Source organism: Melanaphis sacchari, unplaced genomic scaffold (genome assembly GCF_002803265.2).
Source record: "Melanaphis sacchari strain LSU unplaced genomic scaffold, SCAv2.0 Contig0_pilon_pilon, whole genome shotgun sequence".
Classification (NCBI taxonomy): domain Eukaryota; kingdom Metazoa; phylum Arthropoda; class Insecta; order Hemiptera; family Aphididae; genus Melanaphis; species Melanaphis sacchari.
In genome coordinates, this window is record NW_020270366.1 from 5808074 (window position 1) to 5835120 (window position 27047).

Sequence of the window (27047 nt, forward strand, 5' to 3'; positions counted from 1 at the left end):
TCAATTTTCTAATTGGTACTTGGGAGTCCGGATACAAATATTACAAATACCTTAAACAAATTCTATAAATAAGTTAACTGTCAACCGGTGAAACCGAAAAGCGCAAATCGTTGATTTTTTTTTTTCGTTAGACCAAAAGTGAAAATTCACTTTGTAATTTTGTATTTTAGTAGCGGGATAAAAGCGCAAAAATAAATATTGTTACACTATAAGTTTCATTTTAAAATTATTAATTATTAAATTAAATTATTCATTTTAATTAAATGTATAGTATTTTTATAATTTAAAAATCAAAAATGCATCAACAGTAATTGAGTTCAGTTGAAGTTTAGTATTATTGTATTATTTGTATTGTATTTTATCTTAACAAATTACGATAAAGTTTTGACCCATTAAAAAATCTTCTTATATTTAACTTATCCTAATACATTCCATCAACATTTTTACTTACTATTTAAATAAGAACACTGAACAGATAACATTTCACTCTCCTATGTTTTTATATTTTATATTAAAATAATTTCCCAGGTACCACTAATGGCTTTTTATTCCTATTTTCATAGTATTTTTGTTTTGTCACCACATACACTCATTGTGCTAAATATTACAGATTGTGCTTATCTTAAAAATAAAAAAAAAAATTAAAAATTAAATAAACAGGAACGTATATCAACTAATATCAATGTAATATAATATTATGTTTCAAGAGTAACCATAAGATTATATTAATATTCATAGTCTTATAGAATTTACATTAGTTTATATTAATTTATGGTAATATTGATAATATTGATCTGATTAACACCAGAAATAATTTTCTTTTATAATTGTACAAAAGTAATTCAACATAAATATTTCATAAAAATTAAAAATTGTTTAAATAATATTTAATTTAGAAAATGACGAGTTTACCCTTTCAATATTTTTTTCTGGAGGGCAACTGCCCTCTCGTGACCCCCACCTCCCAAATACCACCTATGACAATATATACAGCATGAATTTGTATATTTAATTTATAAAGTACACTTTATTTTTGTAAAATTTATTCGGGCTTATGTAATATTTATTTTTGCGACTTTGAGTTGCGTTTGGGTCATATTTTGCTCTTATTGGCTATAGTCTATAGCACAGTCAACCTTTAAAGGAATTAAATAATAAAAATAAGTGAAGTGTACTAATAGATCATAATAATATTTTAATGTATTCCGTGTAATCGATAGGTTTCGACTGGAATTCGTGGTATTTTTTCAAAAATAATTATATCGAACGACTACATCAACTACCTATCGCGTTGGATTAAACATTTGTGGGTCTTTGGGCAGTTAAATTTCAATACCTCCTAGGGCCTAAATAGACGATATTAAATCGGGTGTTTTCGTATGGGGAAGTAGGTGATGTGCTTTTTCACATTACCATCTAACGTCTGTTATCGTTTATCATATTATAATAATATTATATTAGATTATTATCGGGATTAAAATACCTAAGATAATTTTTATTTTAGGTAATTCTATACTGGACACTTGGACCAGTGTCGATGTTCCAATTATTCCTTCATAACAGGTAGGTCGCAGCGACACCGTTCGCTAAACTCGGTAACACGTGTTGCGTAACGGCCGCTGTAAAAATCTTGATCATCTTTGGCCAAAATGTTGAATTAAGCCGAACTGCCGAACGAGAGTACGAGACTGCCGAACATTGAACAAGACCGCCGAACAGTGGTGGAAGCGGTGCGGCAGAGCTAAAGTGTATAGTTATATCATAGTACGTAAGTACTTCGTGCACGCATGAAATAGGTACTCGCGTACAACACGCATCACGCACAGTACGTTTCCGAAGACCATTGCCACGGCAGTTGGCAGTGTTGGCATAAACGATGAAAATATAACAGTATATAGTTATAGCCGCGTGCCCGTGGTACGATAGCGTACGGAGTGGGCGCATGCGCAAACGCCGCCGCGGTCGAAAACCGCCTTCCGAGTCCAACGTTCGGCCGGCCGCCGGACTCATCTCCAATCTGAAATGCGCGACGTCTCTCGAGTGTGGACTGTGGAGTCGTCAGTCGTTCACACTCGTCGAAGACCGTTCAGTCTGTGTTCGCGCTTCGTCCCGTTCACGTTGCCGGCTACCGTTCGTCCCCGCCGCCGCCGCGTACGTTATCGCGCGCCGATTTTAATCGTCGAATACCCGGAATTCCCGGACTCCGGCCGCGCGCAAACCACGGACAGGCCGATAACGTATTTGTATATTATTGTATTGCGACACGACACACCTGTGTCAAGGTACACCTATTAATATACTTTAACAATAATTATTATTGTACCGTTCGACGTCGTGTTTTATTATAGAAATAAAAACGTTTCGACGATTGTGCTGGTCGCGGTTTTCGTATTTTTTTACTCGTTCGATATCGCGTGTGTTGGTTATATTTTTGATCGCCAGATAAGAAGAATATTTAACATTCACTTGACGCCTTCACTGTTCGACACCGCCCCCACCCCTAAGCACGCCGGGTAATACGCGATTCCGCGGACAGGCGGTAGGCATCGCTGTATTGTAAATCTGATCCGCGAAGCCGGTGCCTAACGTTTGTTTGAATCGCACGAGTCGCCGAGCTCCTCTTTAGTCGTCGTCGTTCGAAATTCGTCACCCGCGACTTTCATTTATGGAGTTGGCCGATTTGGACGGTTTTTGTGGTTCGCCTTTTTGGGTAAGCGCCACACACATTATCTACTACTGTATATTCCTACTCACCTATGATATCTTTATTAGTATTCGCTATGTACCTTCCTCACCGGTAACGGCGAGTCTAATTTCGGTTTTTATTTTTAGGATTGGAACTTGTCCTGGAACACCACCGATCCCGATGTAACGCTTTGTTTCGAGAAGACCGCTTTGGTCTGGTCGCCATGCTTGTTCCTGTGGCTGTTTTCTCCGCTAGAAGTTTACTACCTGGTGCACAGTAAGTTCAGGGACATACCGTGGAATTGGCTCAACTTGACCAAACTGGTTAGTTTTTTTTATTATTTTTTCTATTGTTAGTTTATTTTGTCATCATTGTTGAGTATAAATGTGATCTAATGTACATCATAACGTGATCTTGGTGCGTTATAGCACAATCTGAATTATGACATAACATATTATTGAGTAATGCAAGCTATAGCTATTATAATATGACATAATATTATGTACATACTCACATATTGTATTCACAATTTCTGAAAGAGAGGGGGGTATTTTATTATATTTTATAGATAAGAGTTTATGGATCATGATAATTCATTTATTCATGCAATCATAGATTATTTAGGTATATGTTTCAAGTAGACTGTTTTCATAAGTAGGTAATCTGTTCTTAATGATATTCATTAGAAATATGGAAAAATTGACATTTATTATGTTATCCAAGAATTGATTTTTATGTTCTGTCTGAAAAACACAATAAGTGATAGTTACATTTTTTCTACTTTTATAGATCCATACATGTGTTTTAAATAGATTAGGGTACCTAATAAAAATCATTAAGTATAAGTATCAAAGTAAATATTTAAAGTAAAAAAAAAAAAAAAACATTAGTCATTAGTTACTTCCTATCAATCTTCGTTTAGGTACTATTTATTTTTGAGATGAATATTTTTTAGATATTTATTTCTTATAGATTCTTACTGGGAGTTGCACTGCAACATCACATTTTTATATAATTATTGATTTATTTATTAAATTATTATCACATGAATAAATTAAATAAATTTGATAGGTAGGTGATGAACGATAATATTTAATTAAAATTATTATTTTCCATTTTAACTGAACTATGAATTTTAATATCTTCGTTTTAATTCATAATAATACTTAAATTGTTTTATTAATTATAGCAATATATTATTTTTTTAATTGATTATAATTAATAAGCATTAGGTTAATATTGGTTTTAAAACATTTAATCTGTTGTTTAATATTTTTACTTATTTAAATTTTAATCATTTTTCTATGTTAGTAATTAATGTAATATATATTTATATTTATACTCGTCCACAAAATAATGTAAATAAATAATTATTTTTTGTGTTTTGAATGTTTTGATCCTATTGTTAATAAGAGTATTTTAAAATATTATCGGTATTGTACATTCTTAATTTGGTTTGATAAAATTGTATGGTATTGTGACAAAAGATAGTTCAATTAGACGTATCAATTGATCTTCAAATTGATTTATTTGACATCATATTAATTTAGAAATATAATATAGATGTATCACTTAATTATTTGTATAATACTTAAGTAATTAAAGAAACTGTTTAATATTGGATATATGTTACTATTTTAGTGAATATTTAGAACCAAGCCACTTTAATCATGAATTAAATAAATTATTTATTTTAAATTTCTTTTATATTTTATTTTTTAAAGTTGGCTATAAAGTGTATTTTTTTATCATGAATCATTTATTATTTAAAAAACTATTAATATTTTTTTAAAGTATTTAAAGTTTAGGTGTATGGAGTCAGGAATACCCTCCCCCTCAAAAAAAAATATTGGCCTACTACTTTGCTTGTTTAATGTTTGAATACTAATAATACATAAACTATTTATACAATTTTGATTTCTATGTATTAAAATATTCAAAAAAATATTCTCATTTCAGCATATGAAATTAAAAATGTATGTTGTGATTAAAATAAAATAAAAACTTAAACAATTAATATAATAAAAATTATAATTTATTTTTTATTTCAACTAAATTATATGAAAGAAATATTTTCAAAAATATTAATAGTTCTTAAAAATTGAATGATTTATGATAAAAGAATTACTTGATATGTGAAGGTAGGTTTAATGTGTTTAATTTTTGTCCTAAGTATGATTATTAGCATTTAAATCTGATATCTCTGTCAATTAAATGTTTAATACCTAGCATTAAAATTAAATTTTTAATTTTTGATAGGTAATATCAATTTATGTATATAAACAGTCTATATAGGTAATAATCTACTCTGTATATATTTATATTATTAAATTATTTAAATAAGTAGGTATTATATTACCATGGATATTATACATAAGTAGGTTTTATATTTATTATCATAGGTATTATATATAAGTAGGTATATAATACCTCAATTCAAACTTCTGAATGTTTATCAGTAATAACAAAGAAAAATGATATAAAAATATAATATTTTTTTAAAATTTAACTCAAGCAATTCAATTCTAATAGTTATAAATAGGTGTATACAATTTTAAATTGTAGTTGGTTATAAAATATGTATTTAATAATAAACATATTTTTATTAATTGTTTTTAAAATTATTCAACATAATGTATTAATGCTATAAATGTTTCATCTTTTTTTCTAATATTTTATTACATTTAATATACTTACTCATGTATAGGCATAGTTCAGTTAGGTAAATAGGTCAATGACTCTTAATGTCCTTGATTATTTTCTACAACTGTAATCACTACAGTAATATTTAGTTAATCTAAGTCTATTATTTTTATTTGTTACTCCATATAAACTAATTTCTAGGTTTACTTATAAAAATATATTTTTATGTAGGTACTTATATAATAAAAATATTTTTTTTTTTGTGAATTTATTTTATTGCCTTAGTTTGTTCATTAATATGTTATGGGTGATGCAGAAAAGTCAAATATTCAGTACATTGCCCAGAAATGTTGGTTAGGTTATTTAATTATTTTCTTATTACCTGGGCAATTTTTTAAATGACTGATTTGTTGCAGAAAATGTGAATATTTAAAGGTCTGCACACATTGCAGTAGTGACAGTAGAATTAAAATGTAGCCAAATATAATTTACCTCTGAGGTGAAAGATAATAGACTTTAACTGTTATCCACCATCGCTGCAGTATGTGCGATTCTTTTTAAAATATATTTATATACTATATTCATGCAAATAAGTGATATTGTTGAGTTGTGCAACAATTTAAAAGATATTTCAACTTCAATTTTTATTAGTTTTCTATTATAGTTAATTAGTTATTTTAAATAATGCATATAGTATTGAGCGATTCAATTTTTGATTCTTGGTCAACCAATATACATGTATTAATATATGTTAAAATAGTTAAATTAATTTATTTAAGAGTAAATATGGTTTTGTAGTAGGTAAAGAGACTCAATTAAATACTATTACCTTTATGTACATTTTTATCCATTTTATTAATGATTATTTTTATACCTTAAATCTAATCTAAGGCTTTTGAAACAGAGTAGGCAATTTCCCTTTTCCTTATTTTAGTTGATATTAATTAGTTCATCATTTGTAAAACAGATTTATATATTTGATTTTTCACAGGTTGTAAATTGCTAGTTTAGGTTATAGTAAAAATCATACCAGTAGTACCTATGTTTTTATTGAATTAAGTTCTAGGCTATAAATTATATTTATAATAATTAATTAAATTGTTAATGAACTGATTGTATTATTAAAATTTGAAACTTAATTACTTTGAATAAGGTATTTTATTTAATATAGAAAATTAAAAGGTCTCATGTTGTATATATTATTTATATGAGTACATTATTTTATGAAAATAATAATTTTGGTTTTTTGTTGTTTTATAGGGTGGTACAGCTATATTATGTGTTCTTTCAATAATCGATATTGCATATGCAATAATTCAGTATTCATCAGGGATGCCTATTTATTCTGTGGATTTCTACACACCACTTGTAAAACTTATTACTTTTGTAAGTATTTCACACCAAAAATATATTTTAGATCTATATAAATTATTTACTTAAATGTTTCTTGAAATTATCTGATATCAACACAAAATTGATATAGATTATATCATGTATGTTAAACATTTAAATTTAAATTTATGACAGATGGTTATTTAACAGTTATTTTAAGATTAAAATATGATTTGATCTAGTATAAGTAAATTCAATTGTATAATATTTACTGTTTAATATTTTTATTTATACTTATATGTGTTGACATGTTAATTAATATTTTTTATTTCATTTATAGGGATTTGTGATGGTTTTAATTAGCGCCAATCGTGCAAGAGGATTAAGATCTTCTGGGTTAATATTTTTGTTTTGGTCATCTTTGGCATTTTGTGGGATAGTTCAATATCGAACAGAGATTCGATTAGCATTTTCTGATGTAAGATAATTTATTATAATTTATAACCAATTTATTTGTGAATCAAAATAAAAAATTTATGTATTCAAATATATTTTATTTACATTTAGGTACCATCACAAAAATATCAATTAATAAGTTACATGGTGTATTATCCTATTGTATTAATTCAGTTTGTTTTAAACTTCTTTGCCGATGCTGATCCACGACTATCAAATTATCCCCCTGTTGAGGTAAATTTTACAAAATATTTTTATTTTTGTTTAATTTTTTATTTTGATACTCTTAAATAATTTATAGAAACCATGTCCTGAGATTAAAGCATCATTTCCTTCGCGGATATTATTTTCATGGTTTGATCCATTAGCATGGACCGGTTATAATCGTCCTTTAGAAACTAAAGATTTGTGGAATATGAATTATGACGATAGTTCACGAGAAATAGTTCCTATATTTGATAAACATTGGGAACGTTCATTAATTAAATCAAAGTGAGTAAATAATGTTATTAAATGTTCAAAATTATGTTAAGTCATATTATAATATTATCTTTATCATTTCTGTTGGCATAATAATCATAAGATTTTACTTTTAAAATCATAATTTTGATGTATTTATATAACTTAATTTTATGACAATTTATATTCATCAATATTTTTATGCATTTAATCAAAATCAGTATTTTTAAACTTCTTATTTGATACATTATTATTTTTTATGCATTATTCCAATATTTCTTTTTGGGACATCGAGACTTAAGTCACTAAACTGGTAGTGTCCTAAAAAATATGGGAAATATGGCAACTATATATTAAAAGTACTATTCTGTATTATCTTTAAAAATCTTACTAATAAAATTCATGTATATAAAGAAAGTTAATTGATGAACAATGTACCTAATAGAATTGCTTAAAAATAGTAATACTATTATTTATGATTATACTATAAGTTATAATTATTTTGTTTCTAAAATTAATAATAAATTATACTTTACAGATTACTAGATAATGCAAAAGCATCTTATATTAAACATAAATCAGATGGAAGTATTGAAGTATCACCTACTGAATATTCAAGAATTACTCGTGGTACTAAAAATCAAAATGAAGCATCTATTCTTCCTGCTTTGTGTAAATCATTTGGCCGTACATTTTTGTTTGGATCATTTCTAAAAGTAATTGAAGATTGTTTAGTTTTTGTGAGCCCTCAAGTTCTTAAGTAAGTCATCACTTAAATAATATATAGCTAATAATTTCAAGTACTTATACATTTTTTTTCAGATATTTGATAGCATTTGTAGGAAATACAGATGAACCACTATGGAGAGGATATTTTTATGTTTTTCTTATGATGTTAACAGCAACATTACAAACATTAATATTGTCTCAATATTTTCATCGTATGTATCTTGTTGGTATGCGTATAAGAACTGCACTTACTTCTGCTATTTATCGAAAGGTAAATATAGTAATTTACAGTTAAGATAAATATTAAATTAAAAATATTTATTTTTAAGGCTTTGAGAATTTCAAATACTGCTAGAAAAACTTTTACTGTTGGTGAAATAGTTAATTTGATGGCTGTCGACGCTCATAGATTTATTGATCTGACAACTTATTTGAATATGATTTGGTCTGCTCCATTTCAAATTGGTCTTGCAATATACTTTTTGTGGCAATCACTAGGGCCCAGTGTACTTGCTGGTTTATTTGTAATGATAGTTTTGATACCAATAAATGGTTTTGTGGCTGCAAAAGCAAGAAATCTTCAGATCAAACAAATGAAAAATAAAGATCAAAGAGTTAAATTAATGAATGAAATTTTGTCTGGGATAAAAGTAAAGTTATTTTAAATATAATTTTAAATATAATTAATTTATACATATTAATTTTTTAGGTTTTAAAATTATATGCTTGGGAACCAAGTTTTGAACAAAAAGTGTTGGATATTCGAGGAAAAGAAATTAAAGTGCTTCGTACTGCTGCTTATTTGAATGCAGCTACTTCATTTATTTGGGCTTGTGCTCCATTTCTGGTATAAAAACGTTTTATAAACCATTTTAATTTAATTTTTAAAGAATTGTAGTATTTTATACTTTATGTATATATCATGATTTTTTGTTATTTATTTGACTTGTAATTAAATAAATTGTACATAATTATATTTAGGTATCATTAGTTACATTTGCAGTTTATGTATTATCTGACGATAGCCATGTACTGGATGCTCAAACAGCTTTTGTTTCTCTATCTTTATTCAACATTTTACGTTTTCCATTATCTATGTTACCAATGTTTGTGTCAAATGTAGTTCAAGTAAGTTTTTTGTTTAGCATAATATTAAGTATATAAATAAGTATAGTTTCCTTAAAGTCTTTTTAACATTTTATAGACGAGTGTATCTGTAAAGAGAATAAATAAGTTTATGAACTCGGAAGAGTTGGATCCAGATTCTGTTACTCATGATTCTGATGAAAGTATATAACATTTTTATTTATTTGTGATAATAATATTTTATTCATTTATTTTGATTTTTAGAGGATCCTCTTGTGATTGAAAATGGTACATTCACTTGGGGTGAACCAACTGACCCACCAACATTATCAAATTTAAATTTGCGAATTTCATCTGGACAGTTAGTTGCTGTAGTGGGTACTGTTGGTTCTGGTAAGAGTTCTTTAGTATCAGCTTTTCTTGGTGAAATGGAAAAAGTTTCTGGTAGAGTTAATACTAAAGTAAGTGCAAAACTATTAATTATTTAAATTAATGTAATTTGTTTAACTTTAATAATATATAAATTAATATTTAGGGATCTATAGCATATGTACCACAGCAAGCGTGGATTCAGAATACATCACTTAAGGATAATATATTGTTTGGTCAAACATTAAGTGATAGAAGTTATAATAAGATTATTGATGCATGTGCGTTAAGAGCTGACTTCCAAATGCTTCCAGCAGGAGATGCCACTGAAATTGGTGAAAAGGTATGTATCGCGTTTTAAAATTATAATTTGTATCAATATATTTATTATATATCAAATTGATCATTTTATAGGGGATAAATTTAAGTGGAGGCCAAAAACAAAGAGTAAGTTTAGCAAGAGCAGTTTACAAGGAGAGTGATATCTATTTTTTGGATGATCCATTAAGTGCTGTTGATTCACATGTCGGTAAACATATTTTTGAACATGTTATTGGACCTACAGGATTATTGCGAAAAAAAGTAATACTATTTTATTTGATATTTAAATAAAGTAATTAGACTTATAAAAAATTTAATTTAATTTTTATAGACACGAGTTTTGGTTACCCATAGTATTACTTATCTCAGAGAAGTCGATTTAATTGTGGTTATGAAAGATGGTCAAGTATCTGAGTCTGGTACATATAAAGAATTACTGGATAAAAAAGGAGATTTTGCTGATTTCTTAATATTACACATGCAAGAACAAAATGAACTTAAAGACGATGACATTGGTAATATACATGTTTTTTTTTTTTTTTTTTTTTTTTTTTTAGGGTTTATTGGGCCTTTAGGACCATCCCGTCTCACAACCAAGCTTCCAACCTTCTCCAATTGGAGCAGCCTCCTATACGCTCAACGTCCTTCTTTACAACATCTTCCCATCGCATTCTTGGCCTTCCCAGAGGTCTTTTACCTATAGGGTTTTGTTCCATCACTGCATGTAAAAGTGGATTTTGGCTCCTCCAAGCATGGCCAGCCCACCGTAGTCTTCTGCTTCTGATTACCTCCACTATGTCCGCATTACCATACAGTATTTCCAGCTCTATGTTCTTTCTTCGTCTCCACTCCCCAGTTATTTCGTCTTTGACCGGGCCATATATTTTCCGTAAAACTTTTCTTTCAAAGATCATGAGCTTATGCTCGTCCATTTTTCTGATTGGCCATGTTTCCGAGCCATATAATACAACCGGTCGTATTAAGGACGTATATAATCGTTCCTTCATTCCTCGCGATATTGTTCGTGAGCTTAGTATCTTTGTATACATGTAGCTTTATTAATAATAACGTTTTATTTAAAGTAATTATTAAAATACATTTATTTAGAAATTGATAAGTTATTAGAAGACGCACCTGCAGATTTAAAAGAAAAATATATTCGTCAAAGAAGTGAATCCAATTCAAATTCTTCAATGCAAAGGTAATGATACTATTCTTGAGAGTGTTTTAAACATTCATTTTATAAGGGGTTCATAGGAATTTTTTATGACATTTTGAGAAGCATGTAAATTTAAATTTGATTAAAAAGTAAATACTAATTAGTAATTAATAATATCTGACCAGTGGTACTATGTCTATACTATTGTTAATTTTTGCAAAATGACGAGAATATATACTTATACTTAACTTATATATATATTTTAAGTTAAGATTGATCCACTTTGTGCCCATAGACTGGTGCGAATTAATGTTTGACTAATGCTATGCGTTACAACATTGTTTAACAATTATTAGTCAGTAGTGTCAGTGTTTTAGCTATGTATACCGATAATCATAAGTTGAAGTGGGGGCTGTCAAATGGTGAGGATGCACCGACTATGAGTTTTGATGGCTAAGTGGATTAATTTTTAACTGAATAGAGTATAGGGAAGCAGTTTTGTTTAAAAACAATCCACTTAATTTGTGTTCATACCAAAGCAGTGCAAAAAGGGTTGTTGCCAGGTTATTACAGTGGGCATGCTGTATGTACATTGCATGTCATGTATAATTGAATTTTTTTTCACTGCATATTGGATGTGTGTGTTTGACTTAAAACTATTATCATAGTTAAGGAATCAAATTTGTATATGACAAAGACAATATTTGCTGTGTTCTGGTGTTTTTATTGTTTTGTGATATCATTTAACATGTTTGCATCCGTGTGAATTTCAGAGGTCACACCAACCCAGCCGCGTAAATTTTAATATCATATTATCGGCTATATCAGTGGTCTTCAACCTTTTTAGACTCACAACCCAATTTTTTAGGCCTGCATTTTTCATGATCCACATAAGCTTTATTGAAAAATAAAAAAAAGCTAAAATTATGCTTAATGCTTTGTATTAGTACTATGATAACTGAATAAATAAAAATAAAATTACATTTTAGTAGGTAGAATATTTATTAATATTTATTTATTTTTATCTATTAAATTAAAATTTTAAAAAGAAGACTTTTTGCGTTCCAATTTTAAAGCTTAGTGACCCAAAAATGAGTCGCAACCCACAGGTTGAAAACCATTAAGCTATACTATACTTATATTGTTAATACAAATTATAAACAAAAATGCCGGAAAATCGAAACCAGCTGTTTGTATTTGTTCTAATATATATACTGAATGGCCGTACTAAATATAATGATAGTTCATCACCAGCCAAACATTTTAAATAACATAAAAATTGTGCCATGACGATTATGGGTCATCATTGGCTGGGCACCCCCTACATTACCTGATGACTATGAATCTTCATTAGCGTTGAACGTGTTATTATAAAAATAGTTATTATATTACAATCTGAAATATTTCACATTTATGTTTTTAAACTTAAATAACTTTTTATATTAATGATATCAAATTAATAAAAACTTAATGACACAGAAAATATTATAAATTTGATTTCTCAATTATGATTGTAGCCCAAGTGATTATATTTTTACATGAAATGGTTTTTTAAAACTTGTAGAAGAATTGTATGTGCTATTCAAATATTAAATATGTTTAATTTTATTTGTTATTTAATATTTAATTTTAAATTTTAGGCAAAGGTCTATTGATTCTGAAAAAACCATTCCTCTACCTATTGTTGATCAACAGGCTAAATTGATTGAAGTTGAGAAAGCTGAAACAGGCAGTGTATGTTGTGTATATTTTAATATTTTTATAAATATTTTAATTTTTAGATGTTAGTTTAATTTTAAACTTTAATTTAAGGTCAAATGGGAAGTTTATGTACATTATTTGAAGTCCATTGGACCTTTTTTGTGCATATCTACAATTGTTTTGAGTATTATATTTCAAGGATTTTCTATTTCTTCAAATATTTGGCTTTCTATATGGTCTAATGATGATACTTCTCATGTTCACGGAGAAGAAAATATAAGCAAAAGGAATTTATATTTAACTGTTTATGGTCTTCTTGGACTTGGTCAAGGTAAGTTATAAAACTTGTAAAATATAAGCCTCTTAATTTTATTTAAAAATGTATGGTTTACTTAGTAAATCTAATGTACATGGATTGAAATCTATGTTAATACTATTACATTAATAAAATTACTTTTTGTTTCAAATGTATTAGAAAAATAATTAAGGAGTCATTGTTATGATAATAAATTTATTTTAATAACTTTAAGTGATATTAATTAGTCGATTTTAGTAGCTAAATAAAATTACTAGAGAATAAGTTAAGTTTTCAGAAAAGTTTATAATTATCTTGTAGTCCTAACAATTCTATAGAATTATTGTAATTTATGTGAAAACAATGTTAATAATAAATTTACAAGATTTGTTATTAACGTAATAATTCAACTCTGCCTATTTTTCTAAAAATTGATTAATAATTTTTAATGATTAAAAATATACTATACTATTCATAAACAAGATTTAAAAGAATAGGTCAAGCAATACGATCATTATCTGTAGTCAGAATTGGTACTAACCACATAGTTCCACTTAGTTACACTTTATTCCGGCTCACAAGAACACTTAACACATGTCTTGACCAAAACTTGTCTGAGTTTGTGTATCTCCTATTCATTAGCATATCAACAAATGTTCAGTAATGGTCAATAATAATCAACATTAAATAATGTAGGTCATAATTTAACTTATACCAGACTACTGTAGTAAAGAGTGCATTATGGTTATGTTCTGTATCGAGTGAATTGAACAGCGTGTTTACTTTTATTTTATTTTTATTATTTATATGGTGGTATTAAGATTTTTAAAGTGAATGCCTATGAATCCATCAATATTTTCATTGTATGTTCGTCATTCAGATGATAATACATCATTTTGTAAAGTATAAACACATTTACAACGCCGTATATAAGTCGCAGCACATACTATCTTTGTACATAGTCAGGGAAATGGTGTCTTGAATTGGTCACTGCTTGTCATCAGTCTACATGCGTAAAACAGTAATGTTCTTTTGTAGGATTGAGTTCAGTCAGATGTGTAAGATTATGATAATTTGATCAATTAAAATAATTGTAATATTGTATTTGTTCTTAAATGTAACATGCCATCAATGTGTTGTGTTGTGTACTCTAAATTGTGGTATAAATAAAATTCCTAAGTTTTTGTATTCATTAAAGTATTTGTTTTAAACTATGTTGAATCAATCAATCTTACTTTTTATTTTAGTCAAATTATTAACTACTAAAAAGTTACATTTAATACATTGTTTTTTTTATTTTTCTCTATAAACCATTATAGTTTTAACTATATGAATATTATATTCATAAATAAAGTAATAAAGTAAACATAAACTATAACCAACAAAGTAAATAATTTAAAATTCATTGCTGATACCATAAAAAATGACATGGTTAATTAGTAGTGCAAACTGTAATGGTTTGTACTACATTGACCATAAAAAGTTGTGATTGAGTAGTCATGTACTAATTATTTCATTACTAACTGCTAATTTGTTCTTTATAATTATATTTTATAAGATATTAATAACAAAAAATTATAAAATAAATTTGTTACATAATGTTCTACAAATTAGACTTTATAACCTCTCAGTATTTATAAAACTTAAAATTAAAACATAAACCAAAAAAAACTAACTAAAATATTAAGAAGTTTTTAATACCTGACATTTTCTGTCACTTTTTCCTGTTGTAAATATGTAAAAAAAAAAAAAAAAACTGCATCATATTTACATTGATTATTATGAATTTTGTTATAAAATAAAAATGTGTTTCTCTTAAAATGTTTTAATTTTATTATAATATTGAATTAATTAAGTATTAACATTTTAAATCAAGACGTGGTAATTAATTATTTAATGTATATTGTTTTCAATTAAAATGTTTAAATATTGGAACAAAATTACAATAATTTTTTTTTTTTGTTAAATTATAGTTATTTAACTATAGTTATCATATAATGGATAATAATTTTACTACAATGCAAGAATTTGTGTACATTTTTTCCTATTAAAAGGTCTGGGATAATAAACAAATCTTTTGTTTCATTTAGAAATATATAATCATTTATAAACGTATAATTTCCAATTAGTTTTTATTAGTTATATTTAAACTCAATATTGAATAACAGTTTTTTGAATTATTACATCACATTATGATTAATGTGTATCAAATATTTATAGACTTGGGTATTATTTTTATATTTTTTTGACTATTTAATGATGATTTGATTAAAAATTATTTCCATGTATAACAATAGTTTTTGTATTTATATGTTTTGTATGTATAAATGTTGGGTATATTTAAAATTATTGTATATTTGCTTAATTTAACTTACATAACTTTTGCATTGATGACACTTTGATTTTTCATGGTTGTAGCTGAATAAATATTTTTAAATTTTTCAATACACAATCTATGAATTATTAATTGTTAAATTTTAAAATAATTAATATATTCTAAATAAAACTTGGAAGACAATAGCTGTATATTATAAAAAATATGTTGAGTAAATTACTTGAATTTAATTTGAATAATAATTTATTAATACATACACATACACACTAACTGTTTGTTAGTTAATCTTACTAGAATTTAAAAAAAGTTAAATTGTATAGTTAAATGTTCATCATAATATGTCGTAGGTCATGGATTAAAATTTTATGTTATCCCTAAAAACAAATGGGTGGCAAATGGTCCGGTGACAGTTGACCTGAATTCATGTATTTTATTACTTTATTTTAGGTTTTTACAAGAATTAACTATTTTTTTGATAAATTTAATTAATTGTGGTTAAGTGGTTATAAATTATATTTAATACAAAATAGTTCAAAATATTAACTGATATTTTTATAGTAAGTAACTGTGTCATATTTTTTTGATGATTAAATATCAATAGATAATTGTTTATATTACTAAAATAAATTTCTATTAGTTATTAGATATAAATAGTCAACGTTTTTATAAATACATAAATACATTTTTTTTATTTATATTGTTAAATATTTATATATATTTAAATATATAATTACTTTTTAATTTTATTAATAACAAGGTAATATTAAGGAGTTATCAACCCTAAACAATTATGTTGCTTTATTTTGAACTAATCTGTCTACATTTTAGTTTATTTTAAATATTTTTGATTTGGTGTAGTTGTATCGACGGTGACATCAGCAATAGCTTTATCGTTAGGCACAGTAGTAGCTGCTGAAAAATTATACATATTGATCAATACACGGATTTTCAAGAATCCATTAAGCCTGTTTGATACAACACCTATTGGTCGTATCTTGAACAGAGTATCTAAGGACATTGATACTATTGATAATGTATTGCCATTCATATTAAGATCAACTGTCCAAACTGTATTTTCGGTAAATTCGAATTAAAATATGTTTTATGTTTATAGTTTATACTTTAGCTTGGTGTATCCAATATTATTCTAAATTTCATATATTATACATTATATTTATTGTATTTATTATAACCAGTGCTAAGTTTTTATTAAACTTAGTATTTAAAAATAAACAGATTAGGATTTATTTATTTATTTCCCTAAAATACTTTTACACATTTCTTTCTATAAATTTAAAATTGTTTAAATACTAATATATAAATTTTCAAATTAAAATTTTGCATTATAAGCCAATATATTGAAATACATTTTATACTTATGTTTCATGAAAATGTGTAAATTGACATTTACATATTAAAAACTTAGCTCTGGTTGAAAATACATTTTTAAATATTGTGTATGCGTGTGAATGTAGCTTAATAATTTTATTTTTATATTCCATAATTTAGCTTATAAAAGCTTTTAATTTTAGTCTTTTAGTTTAAACTTATCTAGTTTTTCATAAATATTTTTCATTTGTTACGCTATTATCATTTATTATAACTTAATCATAGCATAATTTGAGTTTTTTAAATTGATATTTTAGTTTTTTTGAATTATTTAACTAGTTATTATTGTTAGAATTTGTTATTGAAATAACATTTTAAAAGATAAATATTATAATTTAAATATAGAATTAATAAAATGCTTAAATTATGAATTTTGGTAGCTTAAATTTTTAATATTTTAACATTAATTTGATAAGTTATTCCCAAAATTTACTTGTCATAAAGCTTATTAATTATTTTTGCTATTTTTTATGAACTTTTTGTGTTAAGTGTATGTGCAGTACATCATTTTTTTTTTTTTAAATTGCATTTTCCCTAAGATAATTAATTTATTCTTATATAATATTACAAATTTCAAATTCTCTTTAAATATATATATATAAAAAAAAAAAAAAACATTAATAAAACATAAGTTAATTATTTCATAATTTTTATGTTAGAAATAAAATAATTAGTGCGTTCAAGGAAACAAAATCATCCATTAAAACAAAAAACTCAAATTGTGTTTATGTGTATGAGTATAATATTTAGGTATACTATTTAAATCATTAATTTCTTGTTTTTATAAAGTGCTTTATTTATTTTATGAATATAAATACTTAAACATTTCTGACAGCACTATTGGATTTTGATACTTAATGCTTTTTTGTATGATTGGCTTATGCTGTTTTATGTTTTACTATATTTAACAATCTGGAAATTTTTAAGTTAAGCCATATAAATTGCTGTGCTTATTAATATTTGCTTATTTGTATTAATTATTTTAGATTCTTAGTGAAGCAAAGAATGTATTGGTTTTATGTCTGTTTTGAAGTATACAATTTAGTTTGAGCTCAACAAATTTTTGACAGAGCAAATTTTTTTTTGTACCTAATTTAGAAAAGAATAATTTATATAACTTAACATTTTTTTTAAAATATGTATATTAACATTTTTGATACATGGTAAACTTTTCAAAATATATTGATTCATTTTAAGTTATACGTTTAAAATTTTTGATTCTTTTTTTATAAATATTGGTAAAAATATTTAATACAACATTTTGAAAAATTTTAAATACCAGACTTAACAAAAACAGTTGTAAATCTTCAATATTTTTTTAAAAACATTTGTATTTTAAACTTCTAAGTCATGAAAATATGCAAATTATTTCATTGTTATTTGTAAAATTACCAATTTTGTATCTAAGACTTGATGTATAAGTTTTCCTTACAAAAATTATAAAGAAGAGTCATACATTTTATTTATGAGCATGTCTAAAGCGTCATAAATTTTGATGATAATTTTTCTGATGTAATTTAGAGAATTATTAATTGTAAAAACTTTGAACATTCCACTGTTTACTTAAATTATTTTCTTCCATAATCAATTAAATTTTTAAAACATTAATACTATTTTCAAAGTATTTCTTTTTAAGATATAAGTATTTGAAATTTTGAAAATATATTGCAAGTTTTAACATAAATTGCTTTTTTTGTAATTTAAAAACATTATTATACATAAGTAGTCTCAATTGTATTTTATATACGTTTAAAGTTCACATATTGACATATTACAAAAATTTGTCAATTAGTTTGTAGTAAAAAATGTATAAAGTATTCAATTTTTATAGCTAAAAATTGAAAATTACTGGAACTCAAATATCTTAAAAGAATAGAACACATTTTTTAAATATTAATTAAAATTTGAATAAAATTATAAAGGAAAGAATAACAGTTTTAATTATTTTGTTGTCATTTAAAAATATTAGTGGGATTTGAAGTTTGTATACATATTATTGTTATATTTTACTTTCATAGTGGCTTTTCTAAAATATTTCAATTGATTTTAAGCTTATTACATATTTTTATTGTTCTAAATCTTCTATTTCATTACTAGTAAAACAAATTACTGTAATAGAAATAGAAATATAATTTCTAAAATTTACTTGGTAATAAAGCAATCAAGGTCTCCACTCACAATAATTTTTTCATAAGTAATAATTGTTGAATTCAAATTTTATTTAACATATCCATTATACCATAGACCAATTTAACACTTTAAATTTCTTCCATATGATAGAATGGTTATTTACTTATAAATAATTTTTTTTTTTTAAATTTTTAAAGCTCAAATTTTTTCATAGTTTTAACTATTTTTTTGTAGTTAAAATAATGTTATCTATTATTGGGGTTTGAAATTTTTTGCCATTTTGTGTACTATTGGTATTTATTAATAGTACACATAAAAAATATTTAAAATATGATGTTTATTTCTTTTGTTGAAATGTTTAGTTTTTAGTATTTGACTGCAGTGTTTATATTGAGTTACAATATTAAATAAATTATAAAAATGTTTAATTTATAGGTTCTATTGCATCTAATAAATGCTTAAAATTAAACTGCACAATATTTTTAAATTGTAGCTAATAAAGTAATAAGCTTTTATATTTTATTATTTGGCTTTAGCTTTTGCACTTAAACAATTTAGTTATTTTAATTATAATGAACACTATTAAAAGTGCTTTTAAAACTTAAATTTGATTTGGCTTTTCCAATTTTATATATTTTTTTTTTTTTGCTTTTGTTAATATATTTTACTAAACATTTTGCAGTTTTAACAGTAGTACTTGGTACCACCACATTATATGTCGGTTGTTTGATAGCTTCTCGAATTTTGCATGATAGCATGCTTAAGAATATAATGCACGCCAAAATGAGCTTCTTTAATATTACACCTAGTGGGCGTATATTAAATAGAGTTGCAAAAGATGTTGACATTATTGATATAACATTGCCTCCGATATTGCTGTCATGGAATAGATGTCTAATCATGGTAAGTATATAGGATAATATCTATTATTGGTCACTAGTACATAATTTAAGTTATAATTTACTTAGTACAACTGAAATGCATTATTCTTGACCAAAATAAAGAGTGAAATTAACTATATTGGTTTTGTTTAAAATTTATTTTTCTATAAAAATAAATTAATTTTTTTCTGTAGATTTAGTTTATGCATATTCTAAAATCTGCCAATTTTGATTTTTGATCGCTTATGCATGGTTAAAATTGTTATTAATATATTTTTCAATTCTATTCTTTAGATAGAAGTGGTGTCTCACTTTTGTCTCATTAATTTGTTGTGTTGAAAGTGGAAGATAACTTCTTTTAAATTAATGCTTAAAGACTTAAAATTTGCTTTATATGTTACATTTTAAATTTCTAAAAGGTTTTGTAAATAGATATAGTTGATGATCAAAATCAAATTGTCTTATCCTTCAAGGTTGATATAATTTAAAGATGGGCCTATTTTTTCATGTCCACACTTAAAATTTAATGTTTGTTTTGATTATAATTGTTAAATATTTAATATACAGTGGTGTGATATCCAATTTTGAATGTACCACTTAATATCTTGGTCAGATAACCTTTGGGGTAGCTAAAGAACTATCAGAATAATATATTTTATGGGAAATGTTCATATTTAAACTTTTTGTTTTGTAAATGTTTTAAACAACTTGTTTAATAATTCTGCATTTAGATAAATATAATTTTTAAAATAATTTTCGTTCTAAAAAATATTTTCTAAAACTAAAATTTACCAAGTTAAAGTCATTTCAAATAAGAATAATAATTATTTTTTTTAAATTTTTCGAATGGTTTAAATTGCTCAAATTCAGTATTTTCTTTATTAACTTACAGTTTAAGTAAGTTTATGACAAAATTTAAAAACTAAAACCTATTTGTTGGGATTGAGATATTTAGTAGTACATTCAAGATTAGACTTAATGTTTATATTACATGTAATATTTATGTCAGTCAATTATTTTTATCCATAGCTTATATTATATCCACGAATATATGGTGTTAAATACATTTATTGATTTTTACTCTGTATAACTTTATAGTTACTTTGAAACAGCTTAAAATTTATGTTGAACATTAATTATTATCCTACTATTACAGAATTGCAAAATTTCAATTAGTTAATTTAATGTTCAATAATACTCAAGTATGAAAAAATAATATTATGGTGTAATAATTTAAAAAAATGCTAAATCAGTTAAAAAGTATTTTTTGATATTTTCTCAATAAATCATTATCTAAAATAATTTTATGTAGAATTTTTTATATTATACTTATGTGTTTCAATTATAATTTTAAATTATAAAAATGAAATAAATTGTTTTAAATCAGCTTAAATATTATGACAATTATTAGTTGTTAGTGAAGGTATAAAACATATTGTGTTAGTACTTTTTATGTAAATTATTTAAAATAACTTATAAATAATATAATATTATTTATTTTTAAAAATATAATGTTAAGTATTTTTCTCAAGATTTATCGGAAGTAATTGTATCTGTATGTTTTATACACAAATCAGATTTTCTAGACTAATATATTGGTTCTAAGTTGTTCTAAATAATCGAAAAGTTATTAAATAGCCATTTATGAAATTTCATAAATTTCATTGTATAGAAGAGTGTTTTAGTGAATAAGACTAATGTTCTTAAGTCACATATTTATTTATAAAGGATGCAAACTTTGATAACAAGAATATATATTATAATAGGTATTATATTTATACAATATTTATAAAGAAACATGTTGGTATATGATATTTAAGTAAAGTTTGAGTGTAGTATGGGTATTAAAATTTGTCTTAATTTACATTCCTCATATATTTGAAAAATATTGTAACAAGATACAAATATTAAATCATTTGTGTGTTGGTATCTCCTTAATATTCATGAAAACTTTTGAATAATTTTTAACTCTAAAAATTTTGTATCATCGAAATACCATATTCTATGGTTTCATGGGTGTTGCTACGTCCCAATAGAAATTATAGATTTTTCTCGATATTTACAGGGTTATTTGAATTTTTGGCTGACCTATGTTTATGTTTGGGCGCATGGAAGGCATCTGTAATATTGCATAATTACATGGCAACAAATGTTTTTCGAAACCCAATGAAACTTTTTGATGCTACTCCAACTGGTCGAATTTTATCTCGTTTCTCGGGAGATGTTGAAGTTGTTGATAAGCTTTCTCAACAGCTTTCTGATACTGTATATTGTTTCATGGATGTATGTGTCATTTTTTGTTATTTTAAATATAATTTTTGCAACAAATTATGATTTATTATTTGCTTTGTAAAAAATGTATAGCTTTGATTTAAAATTAATTTACCTTGATTTATACATTGCTCATGGATAATGCATTTCATAGTAAACTATGTGTTATTAATACTTATTTGCTCAGTATTAATGGTTTGTGGGCTTGCTGTCAAAATAAGTGTTCATAATAACATAATGCTTGAATAATTTTAACAAAATACATTTATAGTTTTTGATAGTAGTCTATTTATAAATGCTAAATATAGTATCTTCTATATTATTTTAATGTTTAGTGATAATAATACTTTATTTATATATAAACATTTAATTTTTATTAATGTTAAATTAATTTAATTTTTGTGTAAAAAATTATGAAATATTAAAACTAAGTGGAGGAAAATTTTGTAAAATTTAATTTATCTTAGAGAAGATTTATTTTTGAAATATAAATAAAAAATTAAAATAAAACTATACATTTAAGAATAATGTCTTCATTTTTTATTTGCTTTGCTTTTATCATATTCCACTAAAATTTAAAATGCTTGTATATAGACTTTATATTTTAACTTCGTAAAATAACTAAAATAACAATAGCTTAAACAATTTGAAAACTAAAAAAAAATATGCTAATTATGTCTTTCTCTTTATAGGTTATTGGTACTTTAGTTGTTATCACTTACAGTACACCTGTGTTTGCAGCTGTGATAGCTCCTATTGGTATTATTTATTATTTTATACAGGTAATTATACTTTTAACTTATGAATATTATTTTTATTTAAATTTCATTTTTATTACAGAGATTTTATGTTGCGACATCACGTCAGCTGAAAAGGCTTGAGTCTGTATCTCGCTCTCCCATTTATTCGCATTTTAGTGAAACAGTTACGGGTGCAACATCGATTCGTGCTTATGGTGCAGAATCCAAATTTATATTTCAGTCTGAACAAAAAGTAGATTTTAATCAAACTTGTTACTATCCAAGTACAGTGGCTAATAGGTATTAATTTTAATTGATATGTGATATAATAGTAAATTAATTGATTTAATTTTATTATAGATGGTTAGCTGTAAGATTAGAAACAATTGGTAATTTTATCATTTTCTTCTCGTCTATGTTCTCAGTATTGGGAAGAGATACATTAAGTCCAGGTATTGTTGGTTTGTCTGTCAGTTATGCTCTACAGGTATAAAATATATTTTATTTTTTTTTTAAAAAGGAAAAGTTTTTTTCTTCTTCAATATTATTTTGTTTTATTAAGATCACGCAAACACTCAATTGGTTGGTTAGAATGACTTCTGAAGTCGAAACTAATATTGTAGCTGTTGAACGTATTAAAGAATATGGAGAAACACCTCAAGTAATATTTTATAAAATATAATTTATTTATTTCATCATAAACATTAATTTATTTTTAATTTTCAGGAAGCACCTTGGGATGTACCATCAAATTTGCCTCCCAAAGAATGGCCAACAAATGGAGAAGTTCAATTTAAAAATCTTAAAGTCCGTTATCGTGAAGGATTAGACTTAGCATTGAAAGGACTAGATATTTTAGTGGAAGGAGGCCAAAAGGTATTTATCAAAATATAAAATACAATAAGACTAGTTTAATTTTGCTACAGCTTGTAAAAAACCTAGGTGGGTATAGTTGGACGAACTGGAGCTGGAAAATCTTCTTTGACTCTTAGTTTGTTCCGTATCGTCGAAGCTGCTGAAGGATCAATTCTTATTGATGGTGTAGATATATCAAATATTGGCTTGCATACATTACGTGGCCGTCTCACAATTATTCCACAGGTAACCATATAAACTTAATTATTGATTGAAATTTAAAAAAATCTAAGCTGTGTATTTATTATTGATAGGATCCAGTATTATTTTCTGGTACATTAAGAATGAATTTAGATCCAACTAATAGTAATACAGATGAGGAGCTATGGAACTCCTTAAAGCTAGCCCATTTAAAAGAATATGTCAAAGGACTAGTAGGTGGTTTGGATTATGAAGTGTCCGAAGGAGGAGATAATCTCAGGTATTTATTATTAATATGATGGTATTTAAAATAAGTTATCTATTTACTTTTAAAGAGCTATATTTACATTATTAATGCGATTTATAAGATGTTTCTGTCAATACCAAAATTATTTTGTTTCATGATTTCAAAAATATAAACATTAATAGTTTTATTTAGATCAACTTGTTTTTTCATATGACGTTTTCGTTGTATATTTATTATTACTATAAAGGTGGTTTCAGCTCAACAAAACAATAAATTCAGTAAATGCATATCTCAATGACAGAAATAACAATTTAACTTTTTTATCTAATAACTTAAAATAAAAAATAAATAAATAAAAAAGTTGCACTACAATTCACAAATTAATTTATCTGTTATATTTTGTGATAAATGTTTGGTAATTTTATTTATTATTAATGCTTACCAAGTAATAAAGATATTCTTTTAACACATTATAATAAATTAATTTATCTATCCTTAATTTCTATGGCATTAGATCATCAATTTATATTTTGGAAATCTATAAAAAAAGAATTGTATTTTGTGTCGTATTTTTTGTTTGTACATACATAATAGTAATGAATTATTTCACCAATTGATAGAAAGTGTAACAAGTTTTGCAAATTTCAGATAGACTCCTAGCCAAAAGTTATAATTATTTCATTTTTAAGTTTTAACAGTAGATGGACTATTTTAACACAAATTGTTGTATTTTAGTGTGGGCCAAAGACAATTAGTGTGTTTGGCTAGAGCATTGTTAAGAAAGACAAAATTATTAGTGTTAGATGAAGCAACAGCAGCAATTGATTTGGAAACAGATGATCTTATACAAACAACCATACGATCAGAATTTAAAGATTGCACAGTACTAACAATTGCTCATCGTCTAAACACAATCATGGATTCTGACAAGTAAGCTACATAATCTTGTACATGATTTATTAGTTAAATTATTAATATTTATTTTCTTCCAAAGGGTAATAGTTTTGGATAATGGTTTTATGGTTGAATATGATTCGCCAGCTAATTTATTGAAAGAAAAATCATCAGTTTTCTACTTGATGGCAAAGGATGCAGGTCTAGTACAATAAAAGTGTTTAATCCATATTATCAATCTCATGTGCCTGTTGCCATTGATTAAGTTTGTTCATTTTGCGGTTAAACAATCATGATTTTATTTTATCATTTCTTTGGCATTTTTTGTCACAGATTGGTAAATAAACTTAAAAATAGTATACCTATAACAGTTAAATTATGTTTTATGAATGATTTTTTTATTTTAATTTTTTGTTTTAATATTAAGCCGTCCGTGTTAAATCAAATACTTGCCATTTGATTAGAGTTTTTCAATGTTAATTTTTTTATTTAAATATAAAAAAAAAATGGCATACTTAATGTTACTGTTAAAAATTGTTCAGTGTATATTTTATTCGGAATAACAGTGATTTTTTGGTATAAACAAACAAATTATTAAATTAAATATATGTTAATGTATATTTTTAAACACTTTGTTCTTTATTTTATTTTTGTTATAAGGAGTTCAATAATATGAGGTATATCTATGAGCACTGTAGGTGCATTGTCTTACATTTTTAATTATTAGTGTATGAAGGTGTTTGCTTAATTTAACTTAGAATTTAAACTGAAATAGAAATATGACTATCATATGAAATTTATAACTATAAGATCTTCGAAAATATTTTGTAGAAATTAGATATTCATCATTTTTAGGTAGTGGAAATAAAAATTATTCTAAAATATTGATGAGTAATGGTAATATTATTTATAGTTTTATTATTAATATTATTACTATGTCATTAGTAATGACTAATGACTGAAAAGTGGTTAACATGATAAAAATCAAAATGTGTTGATGTATAAATGTTAAAAAAATTGAGAGATAAGATATTTTTTAGAAAAAATTAACAACTTAACTGCCATGATATTTCATTTAAACTTGCCTAAATGCCAAGGTACCTACTAATTTCATTTAAAATTCCTGAAACTTGGTACAGCGTTTAAGTAGTTATAAATTAATAGTTTGTTTAAATTACTTTATTATTTATAGATGAGACCCAATTTTGGAATTAATGGCATTATAAAATAATTTTAATATCACTTGTAAATACTTGTAAAATAAGATCAAATATTAGATCTCATTTTTTTTTTTATTCTAAGAATAATAATAAATAATTAGGTAAGTTCCATTAATCAATACTTAATTTTATTGTTCACAACAAAGACAAAAATAATGTACGTGTATATTATATTTAATACATAAAATAACATCTATTCTTAAGTATAAATTTTTTGGCAATAATTAATTTGATCTTATGTATTATTAATAATGTAAAAAAAAAAATGCTTCATTAGCAGTTTCATTTTTTCCAAAAGTATATTATGCTTAGTGATATAGGCTGACTAATCGTATTTTTTTTTTATTGAATCTAAAAAAAGAGCCGCCTACTCTTGATCTCTAGCGTACTCTCATTAACTCGGTGACGATGATGGTTGTTATGTGACCTATTAACTAGTAGTACTAGATGCGGCTTATAACAAGTTACCATCGATGCTGTTACATCTACATGTTACGTTATTTACTACCTATATGTAAATATTACCGTCGCATAGCTTCGATGGAAAACGCACTATAGTGTGTGTTTATCGCCGTTTTATAATAATAATGAGAGATTAACGTAAAATCGTTAATCGATTGAAACATAATATCCGTCCGCTGTTTTCCG

General features: G+C 25.2%; 1 protein-coding gene across 3 annotated transcripts; it reads left to right on the forward strand.

The window, feature by feature from the left end:
- The first annotated feature begins 2023 nt into the window (after positions 1 to 2023).
- Positions 2024 to 25744, forward strand: LOC112598699 (multidrug resistance-associated protein 1). Of its 3 annotated transcripts, none has more exons than XM_025345256.1 (29): positions 2024 to 2710; positions 2833 to 3009; positions 6590 to 6715; positions 7002 to 7139; positions 7229 to 7351; positions 7419 to 7609; positions 8115 to 8336; positions 8399 to 8576; positions 8635 to 8955; positions 9015 to 9152; positions 9287 to 9433; positions 9510 to 9594; positions 9656 to 9852; positions 9927 to 10103; positions 10175 to 10342; positions 10413 to 10596; positions 11189 to 11282; positions 12881 to 12974; positions 13053 to 13272; positions 19773 to 19993; positions 22935 to 23024; positions 23083 to 23282; positions 23343 to 23469; positions 23545 to 23643; positions 23709 to 23858; positions 23925 to 24083; positions 24152 to 24318; positions 25021 to 25215; positions 25280 to 25744. In XM_025345256.1, the coding sequence occupies exons 1-29, from the start codon at positions 2666 to 2668 to the stop codon at positions 25392 to 25394; spliced, it is 4548 nt and encodes a 1515-aa protein (XP_025201041.1). In that variant the 5' UTR covers positions 2024 to 2665; the 3' UTR covers positions 25395 to 25744. The 3 variants fall into 3 exon arrangements, with proteins under 3 accessions (XP_025201041.1, XP_025201051.1, XP_025201032.1); XM_025345266.1 differs by lacking the exon at positions 19773 to 19993 and adding an exon at positions 22037 to 22254 and having other exon boundaries at positions 2663 to 2710; XM_025345247.1 differs by lacking the exon at positions 19773 to 19993 and adding an exon at positions 16430 to 16650 and having other exon boundaries at positions 2666 to 2710.
- Positions 25745 to 27047: the final 1303 nt, after the last annotated feature.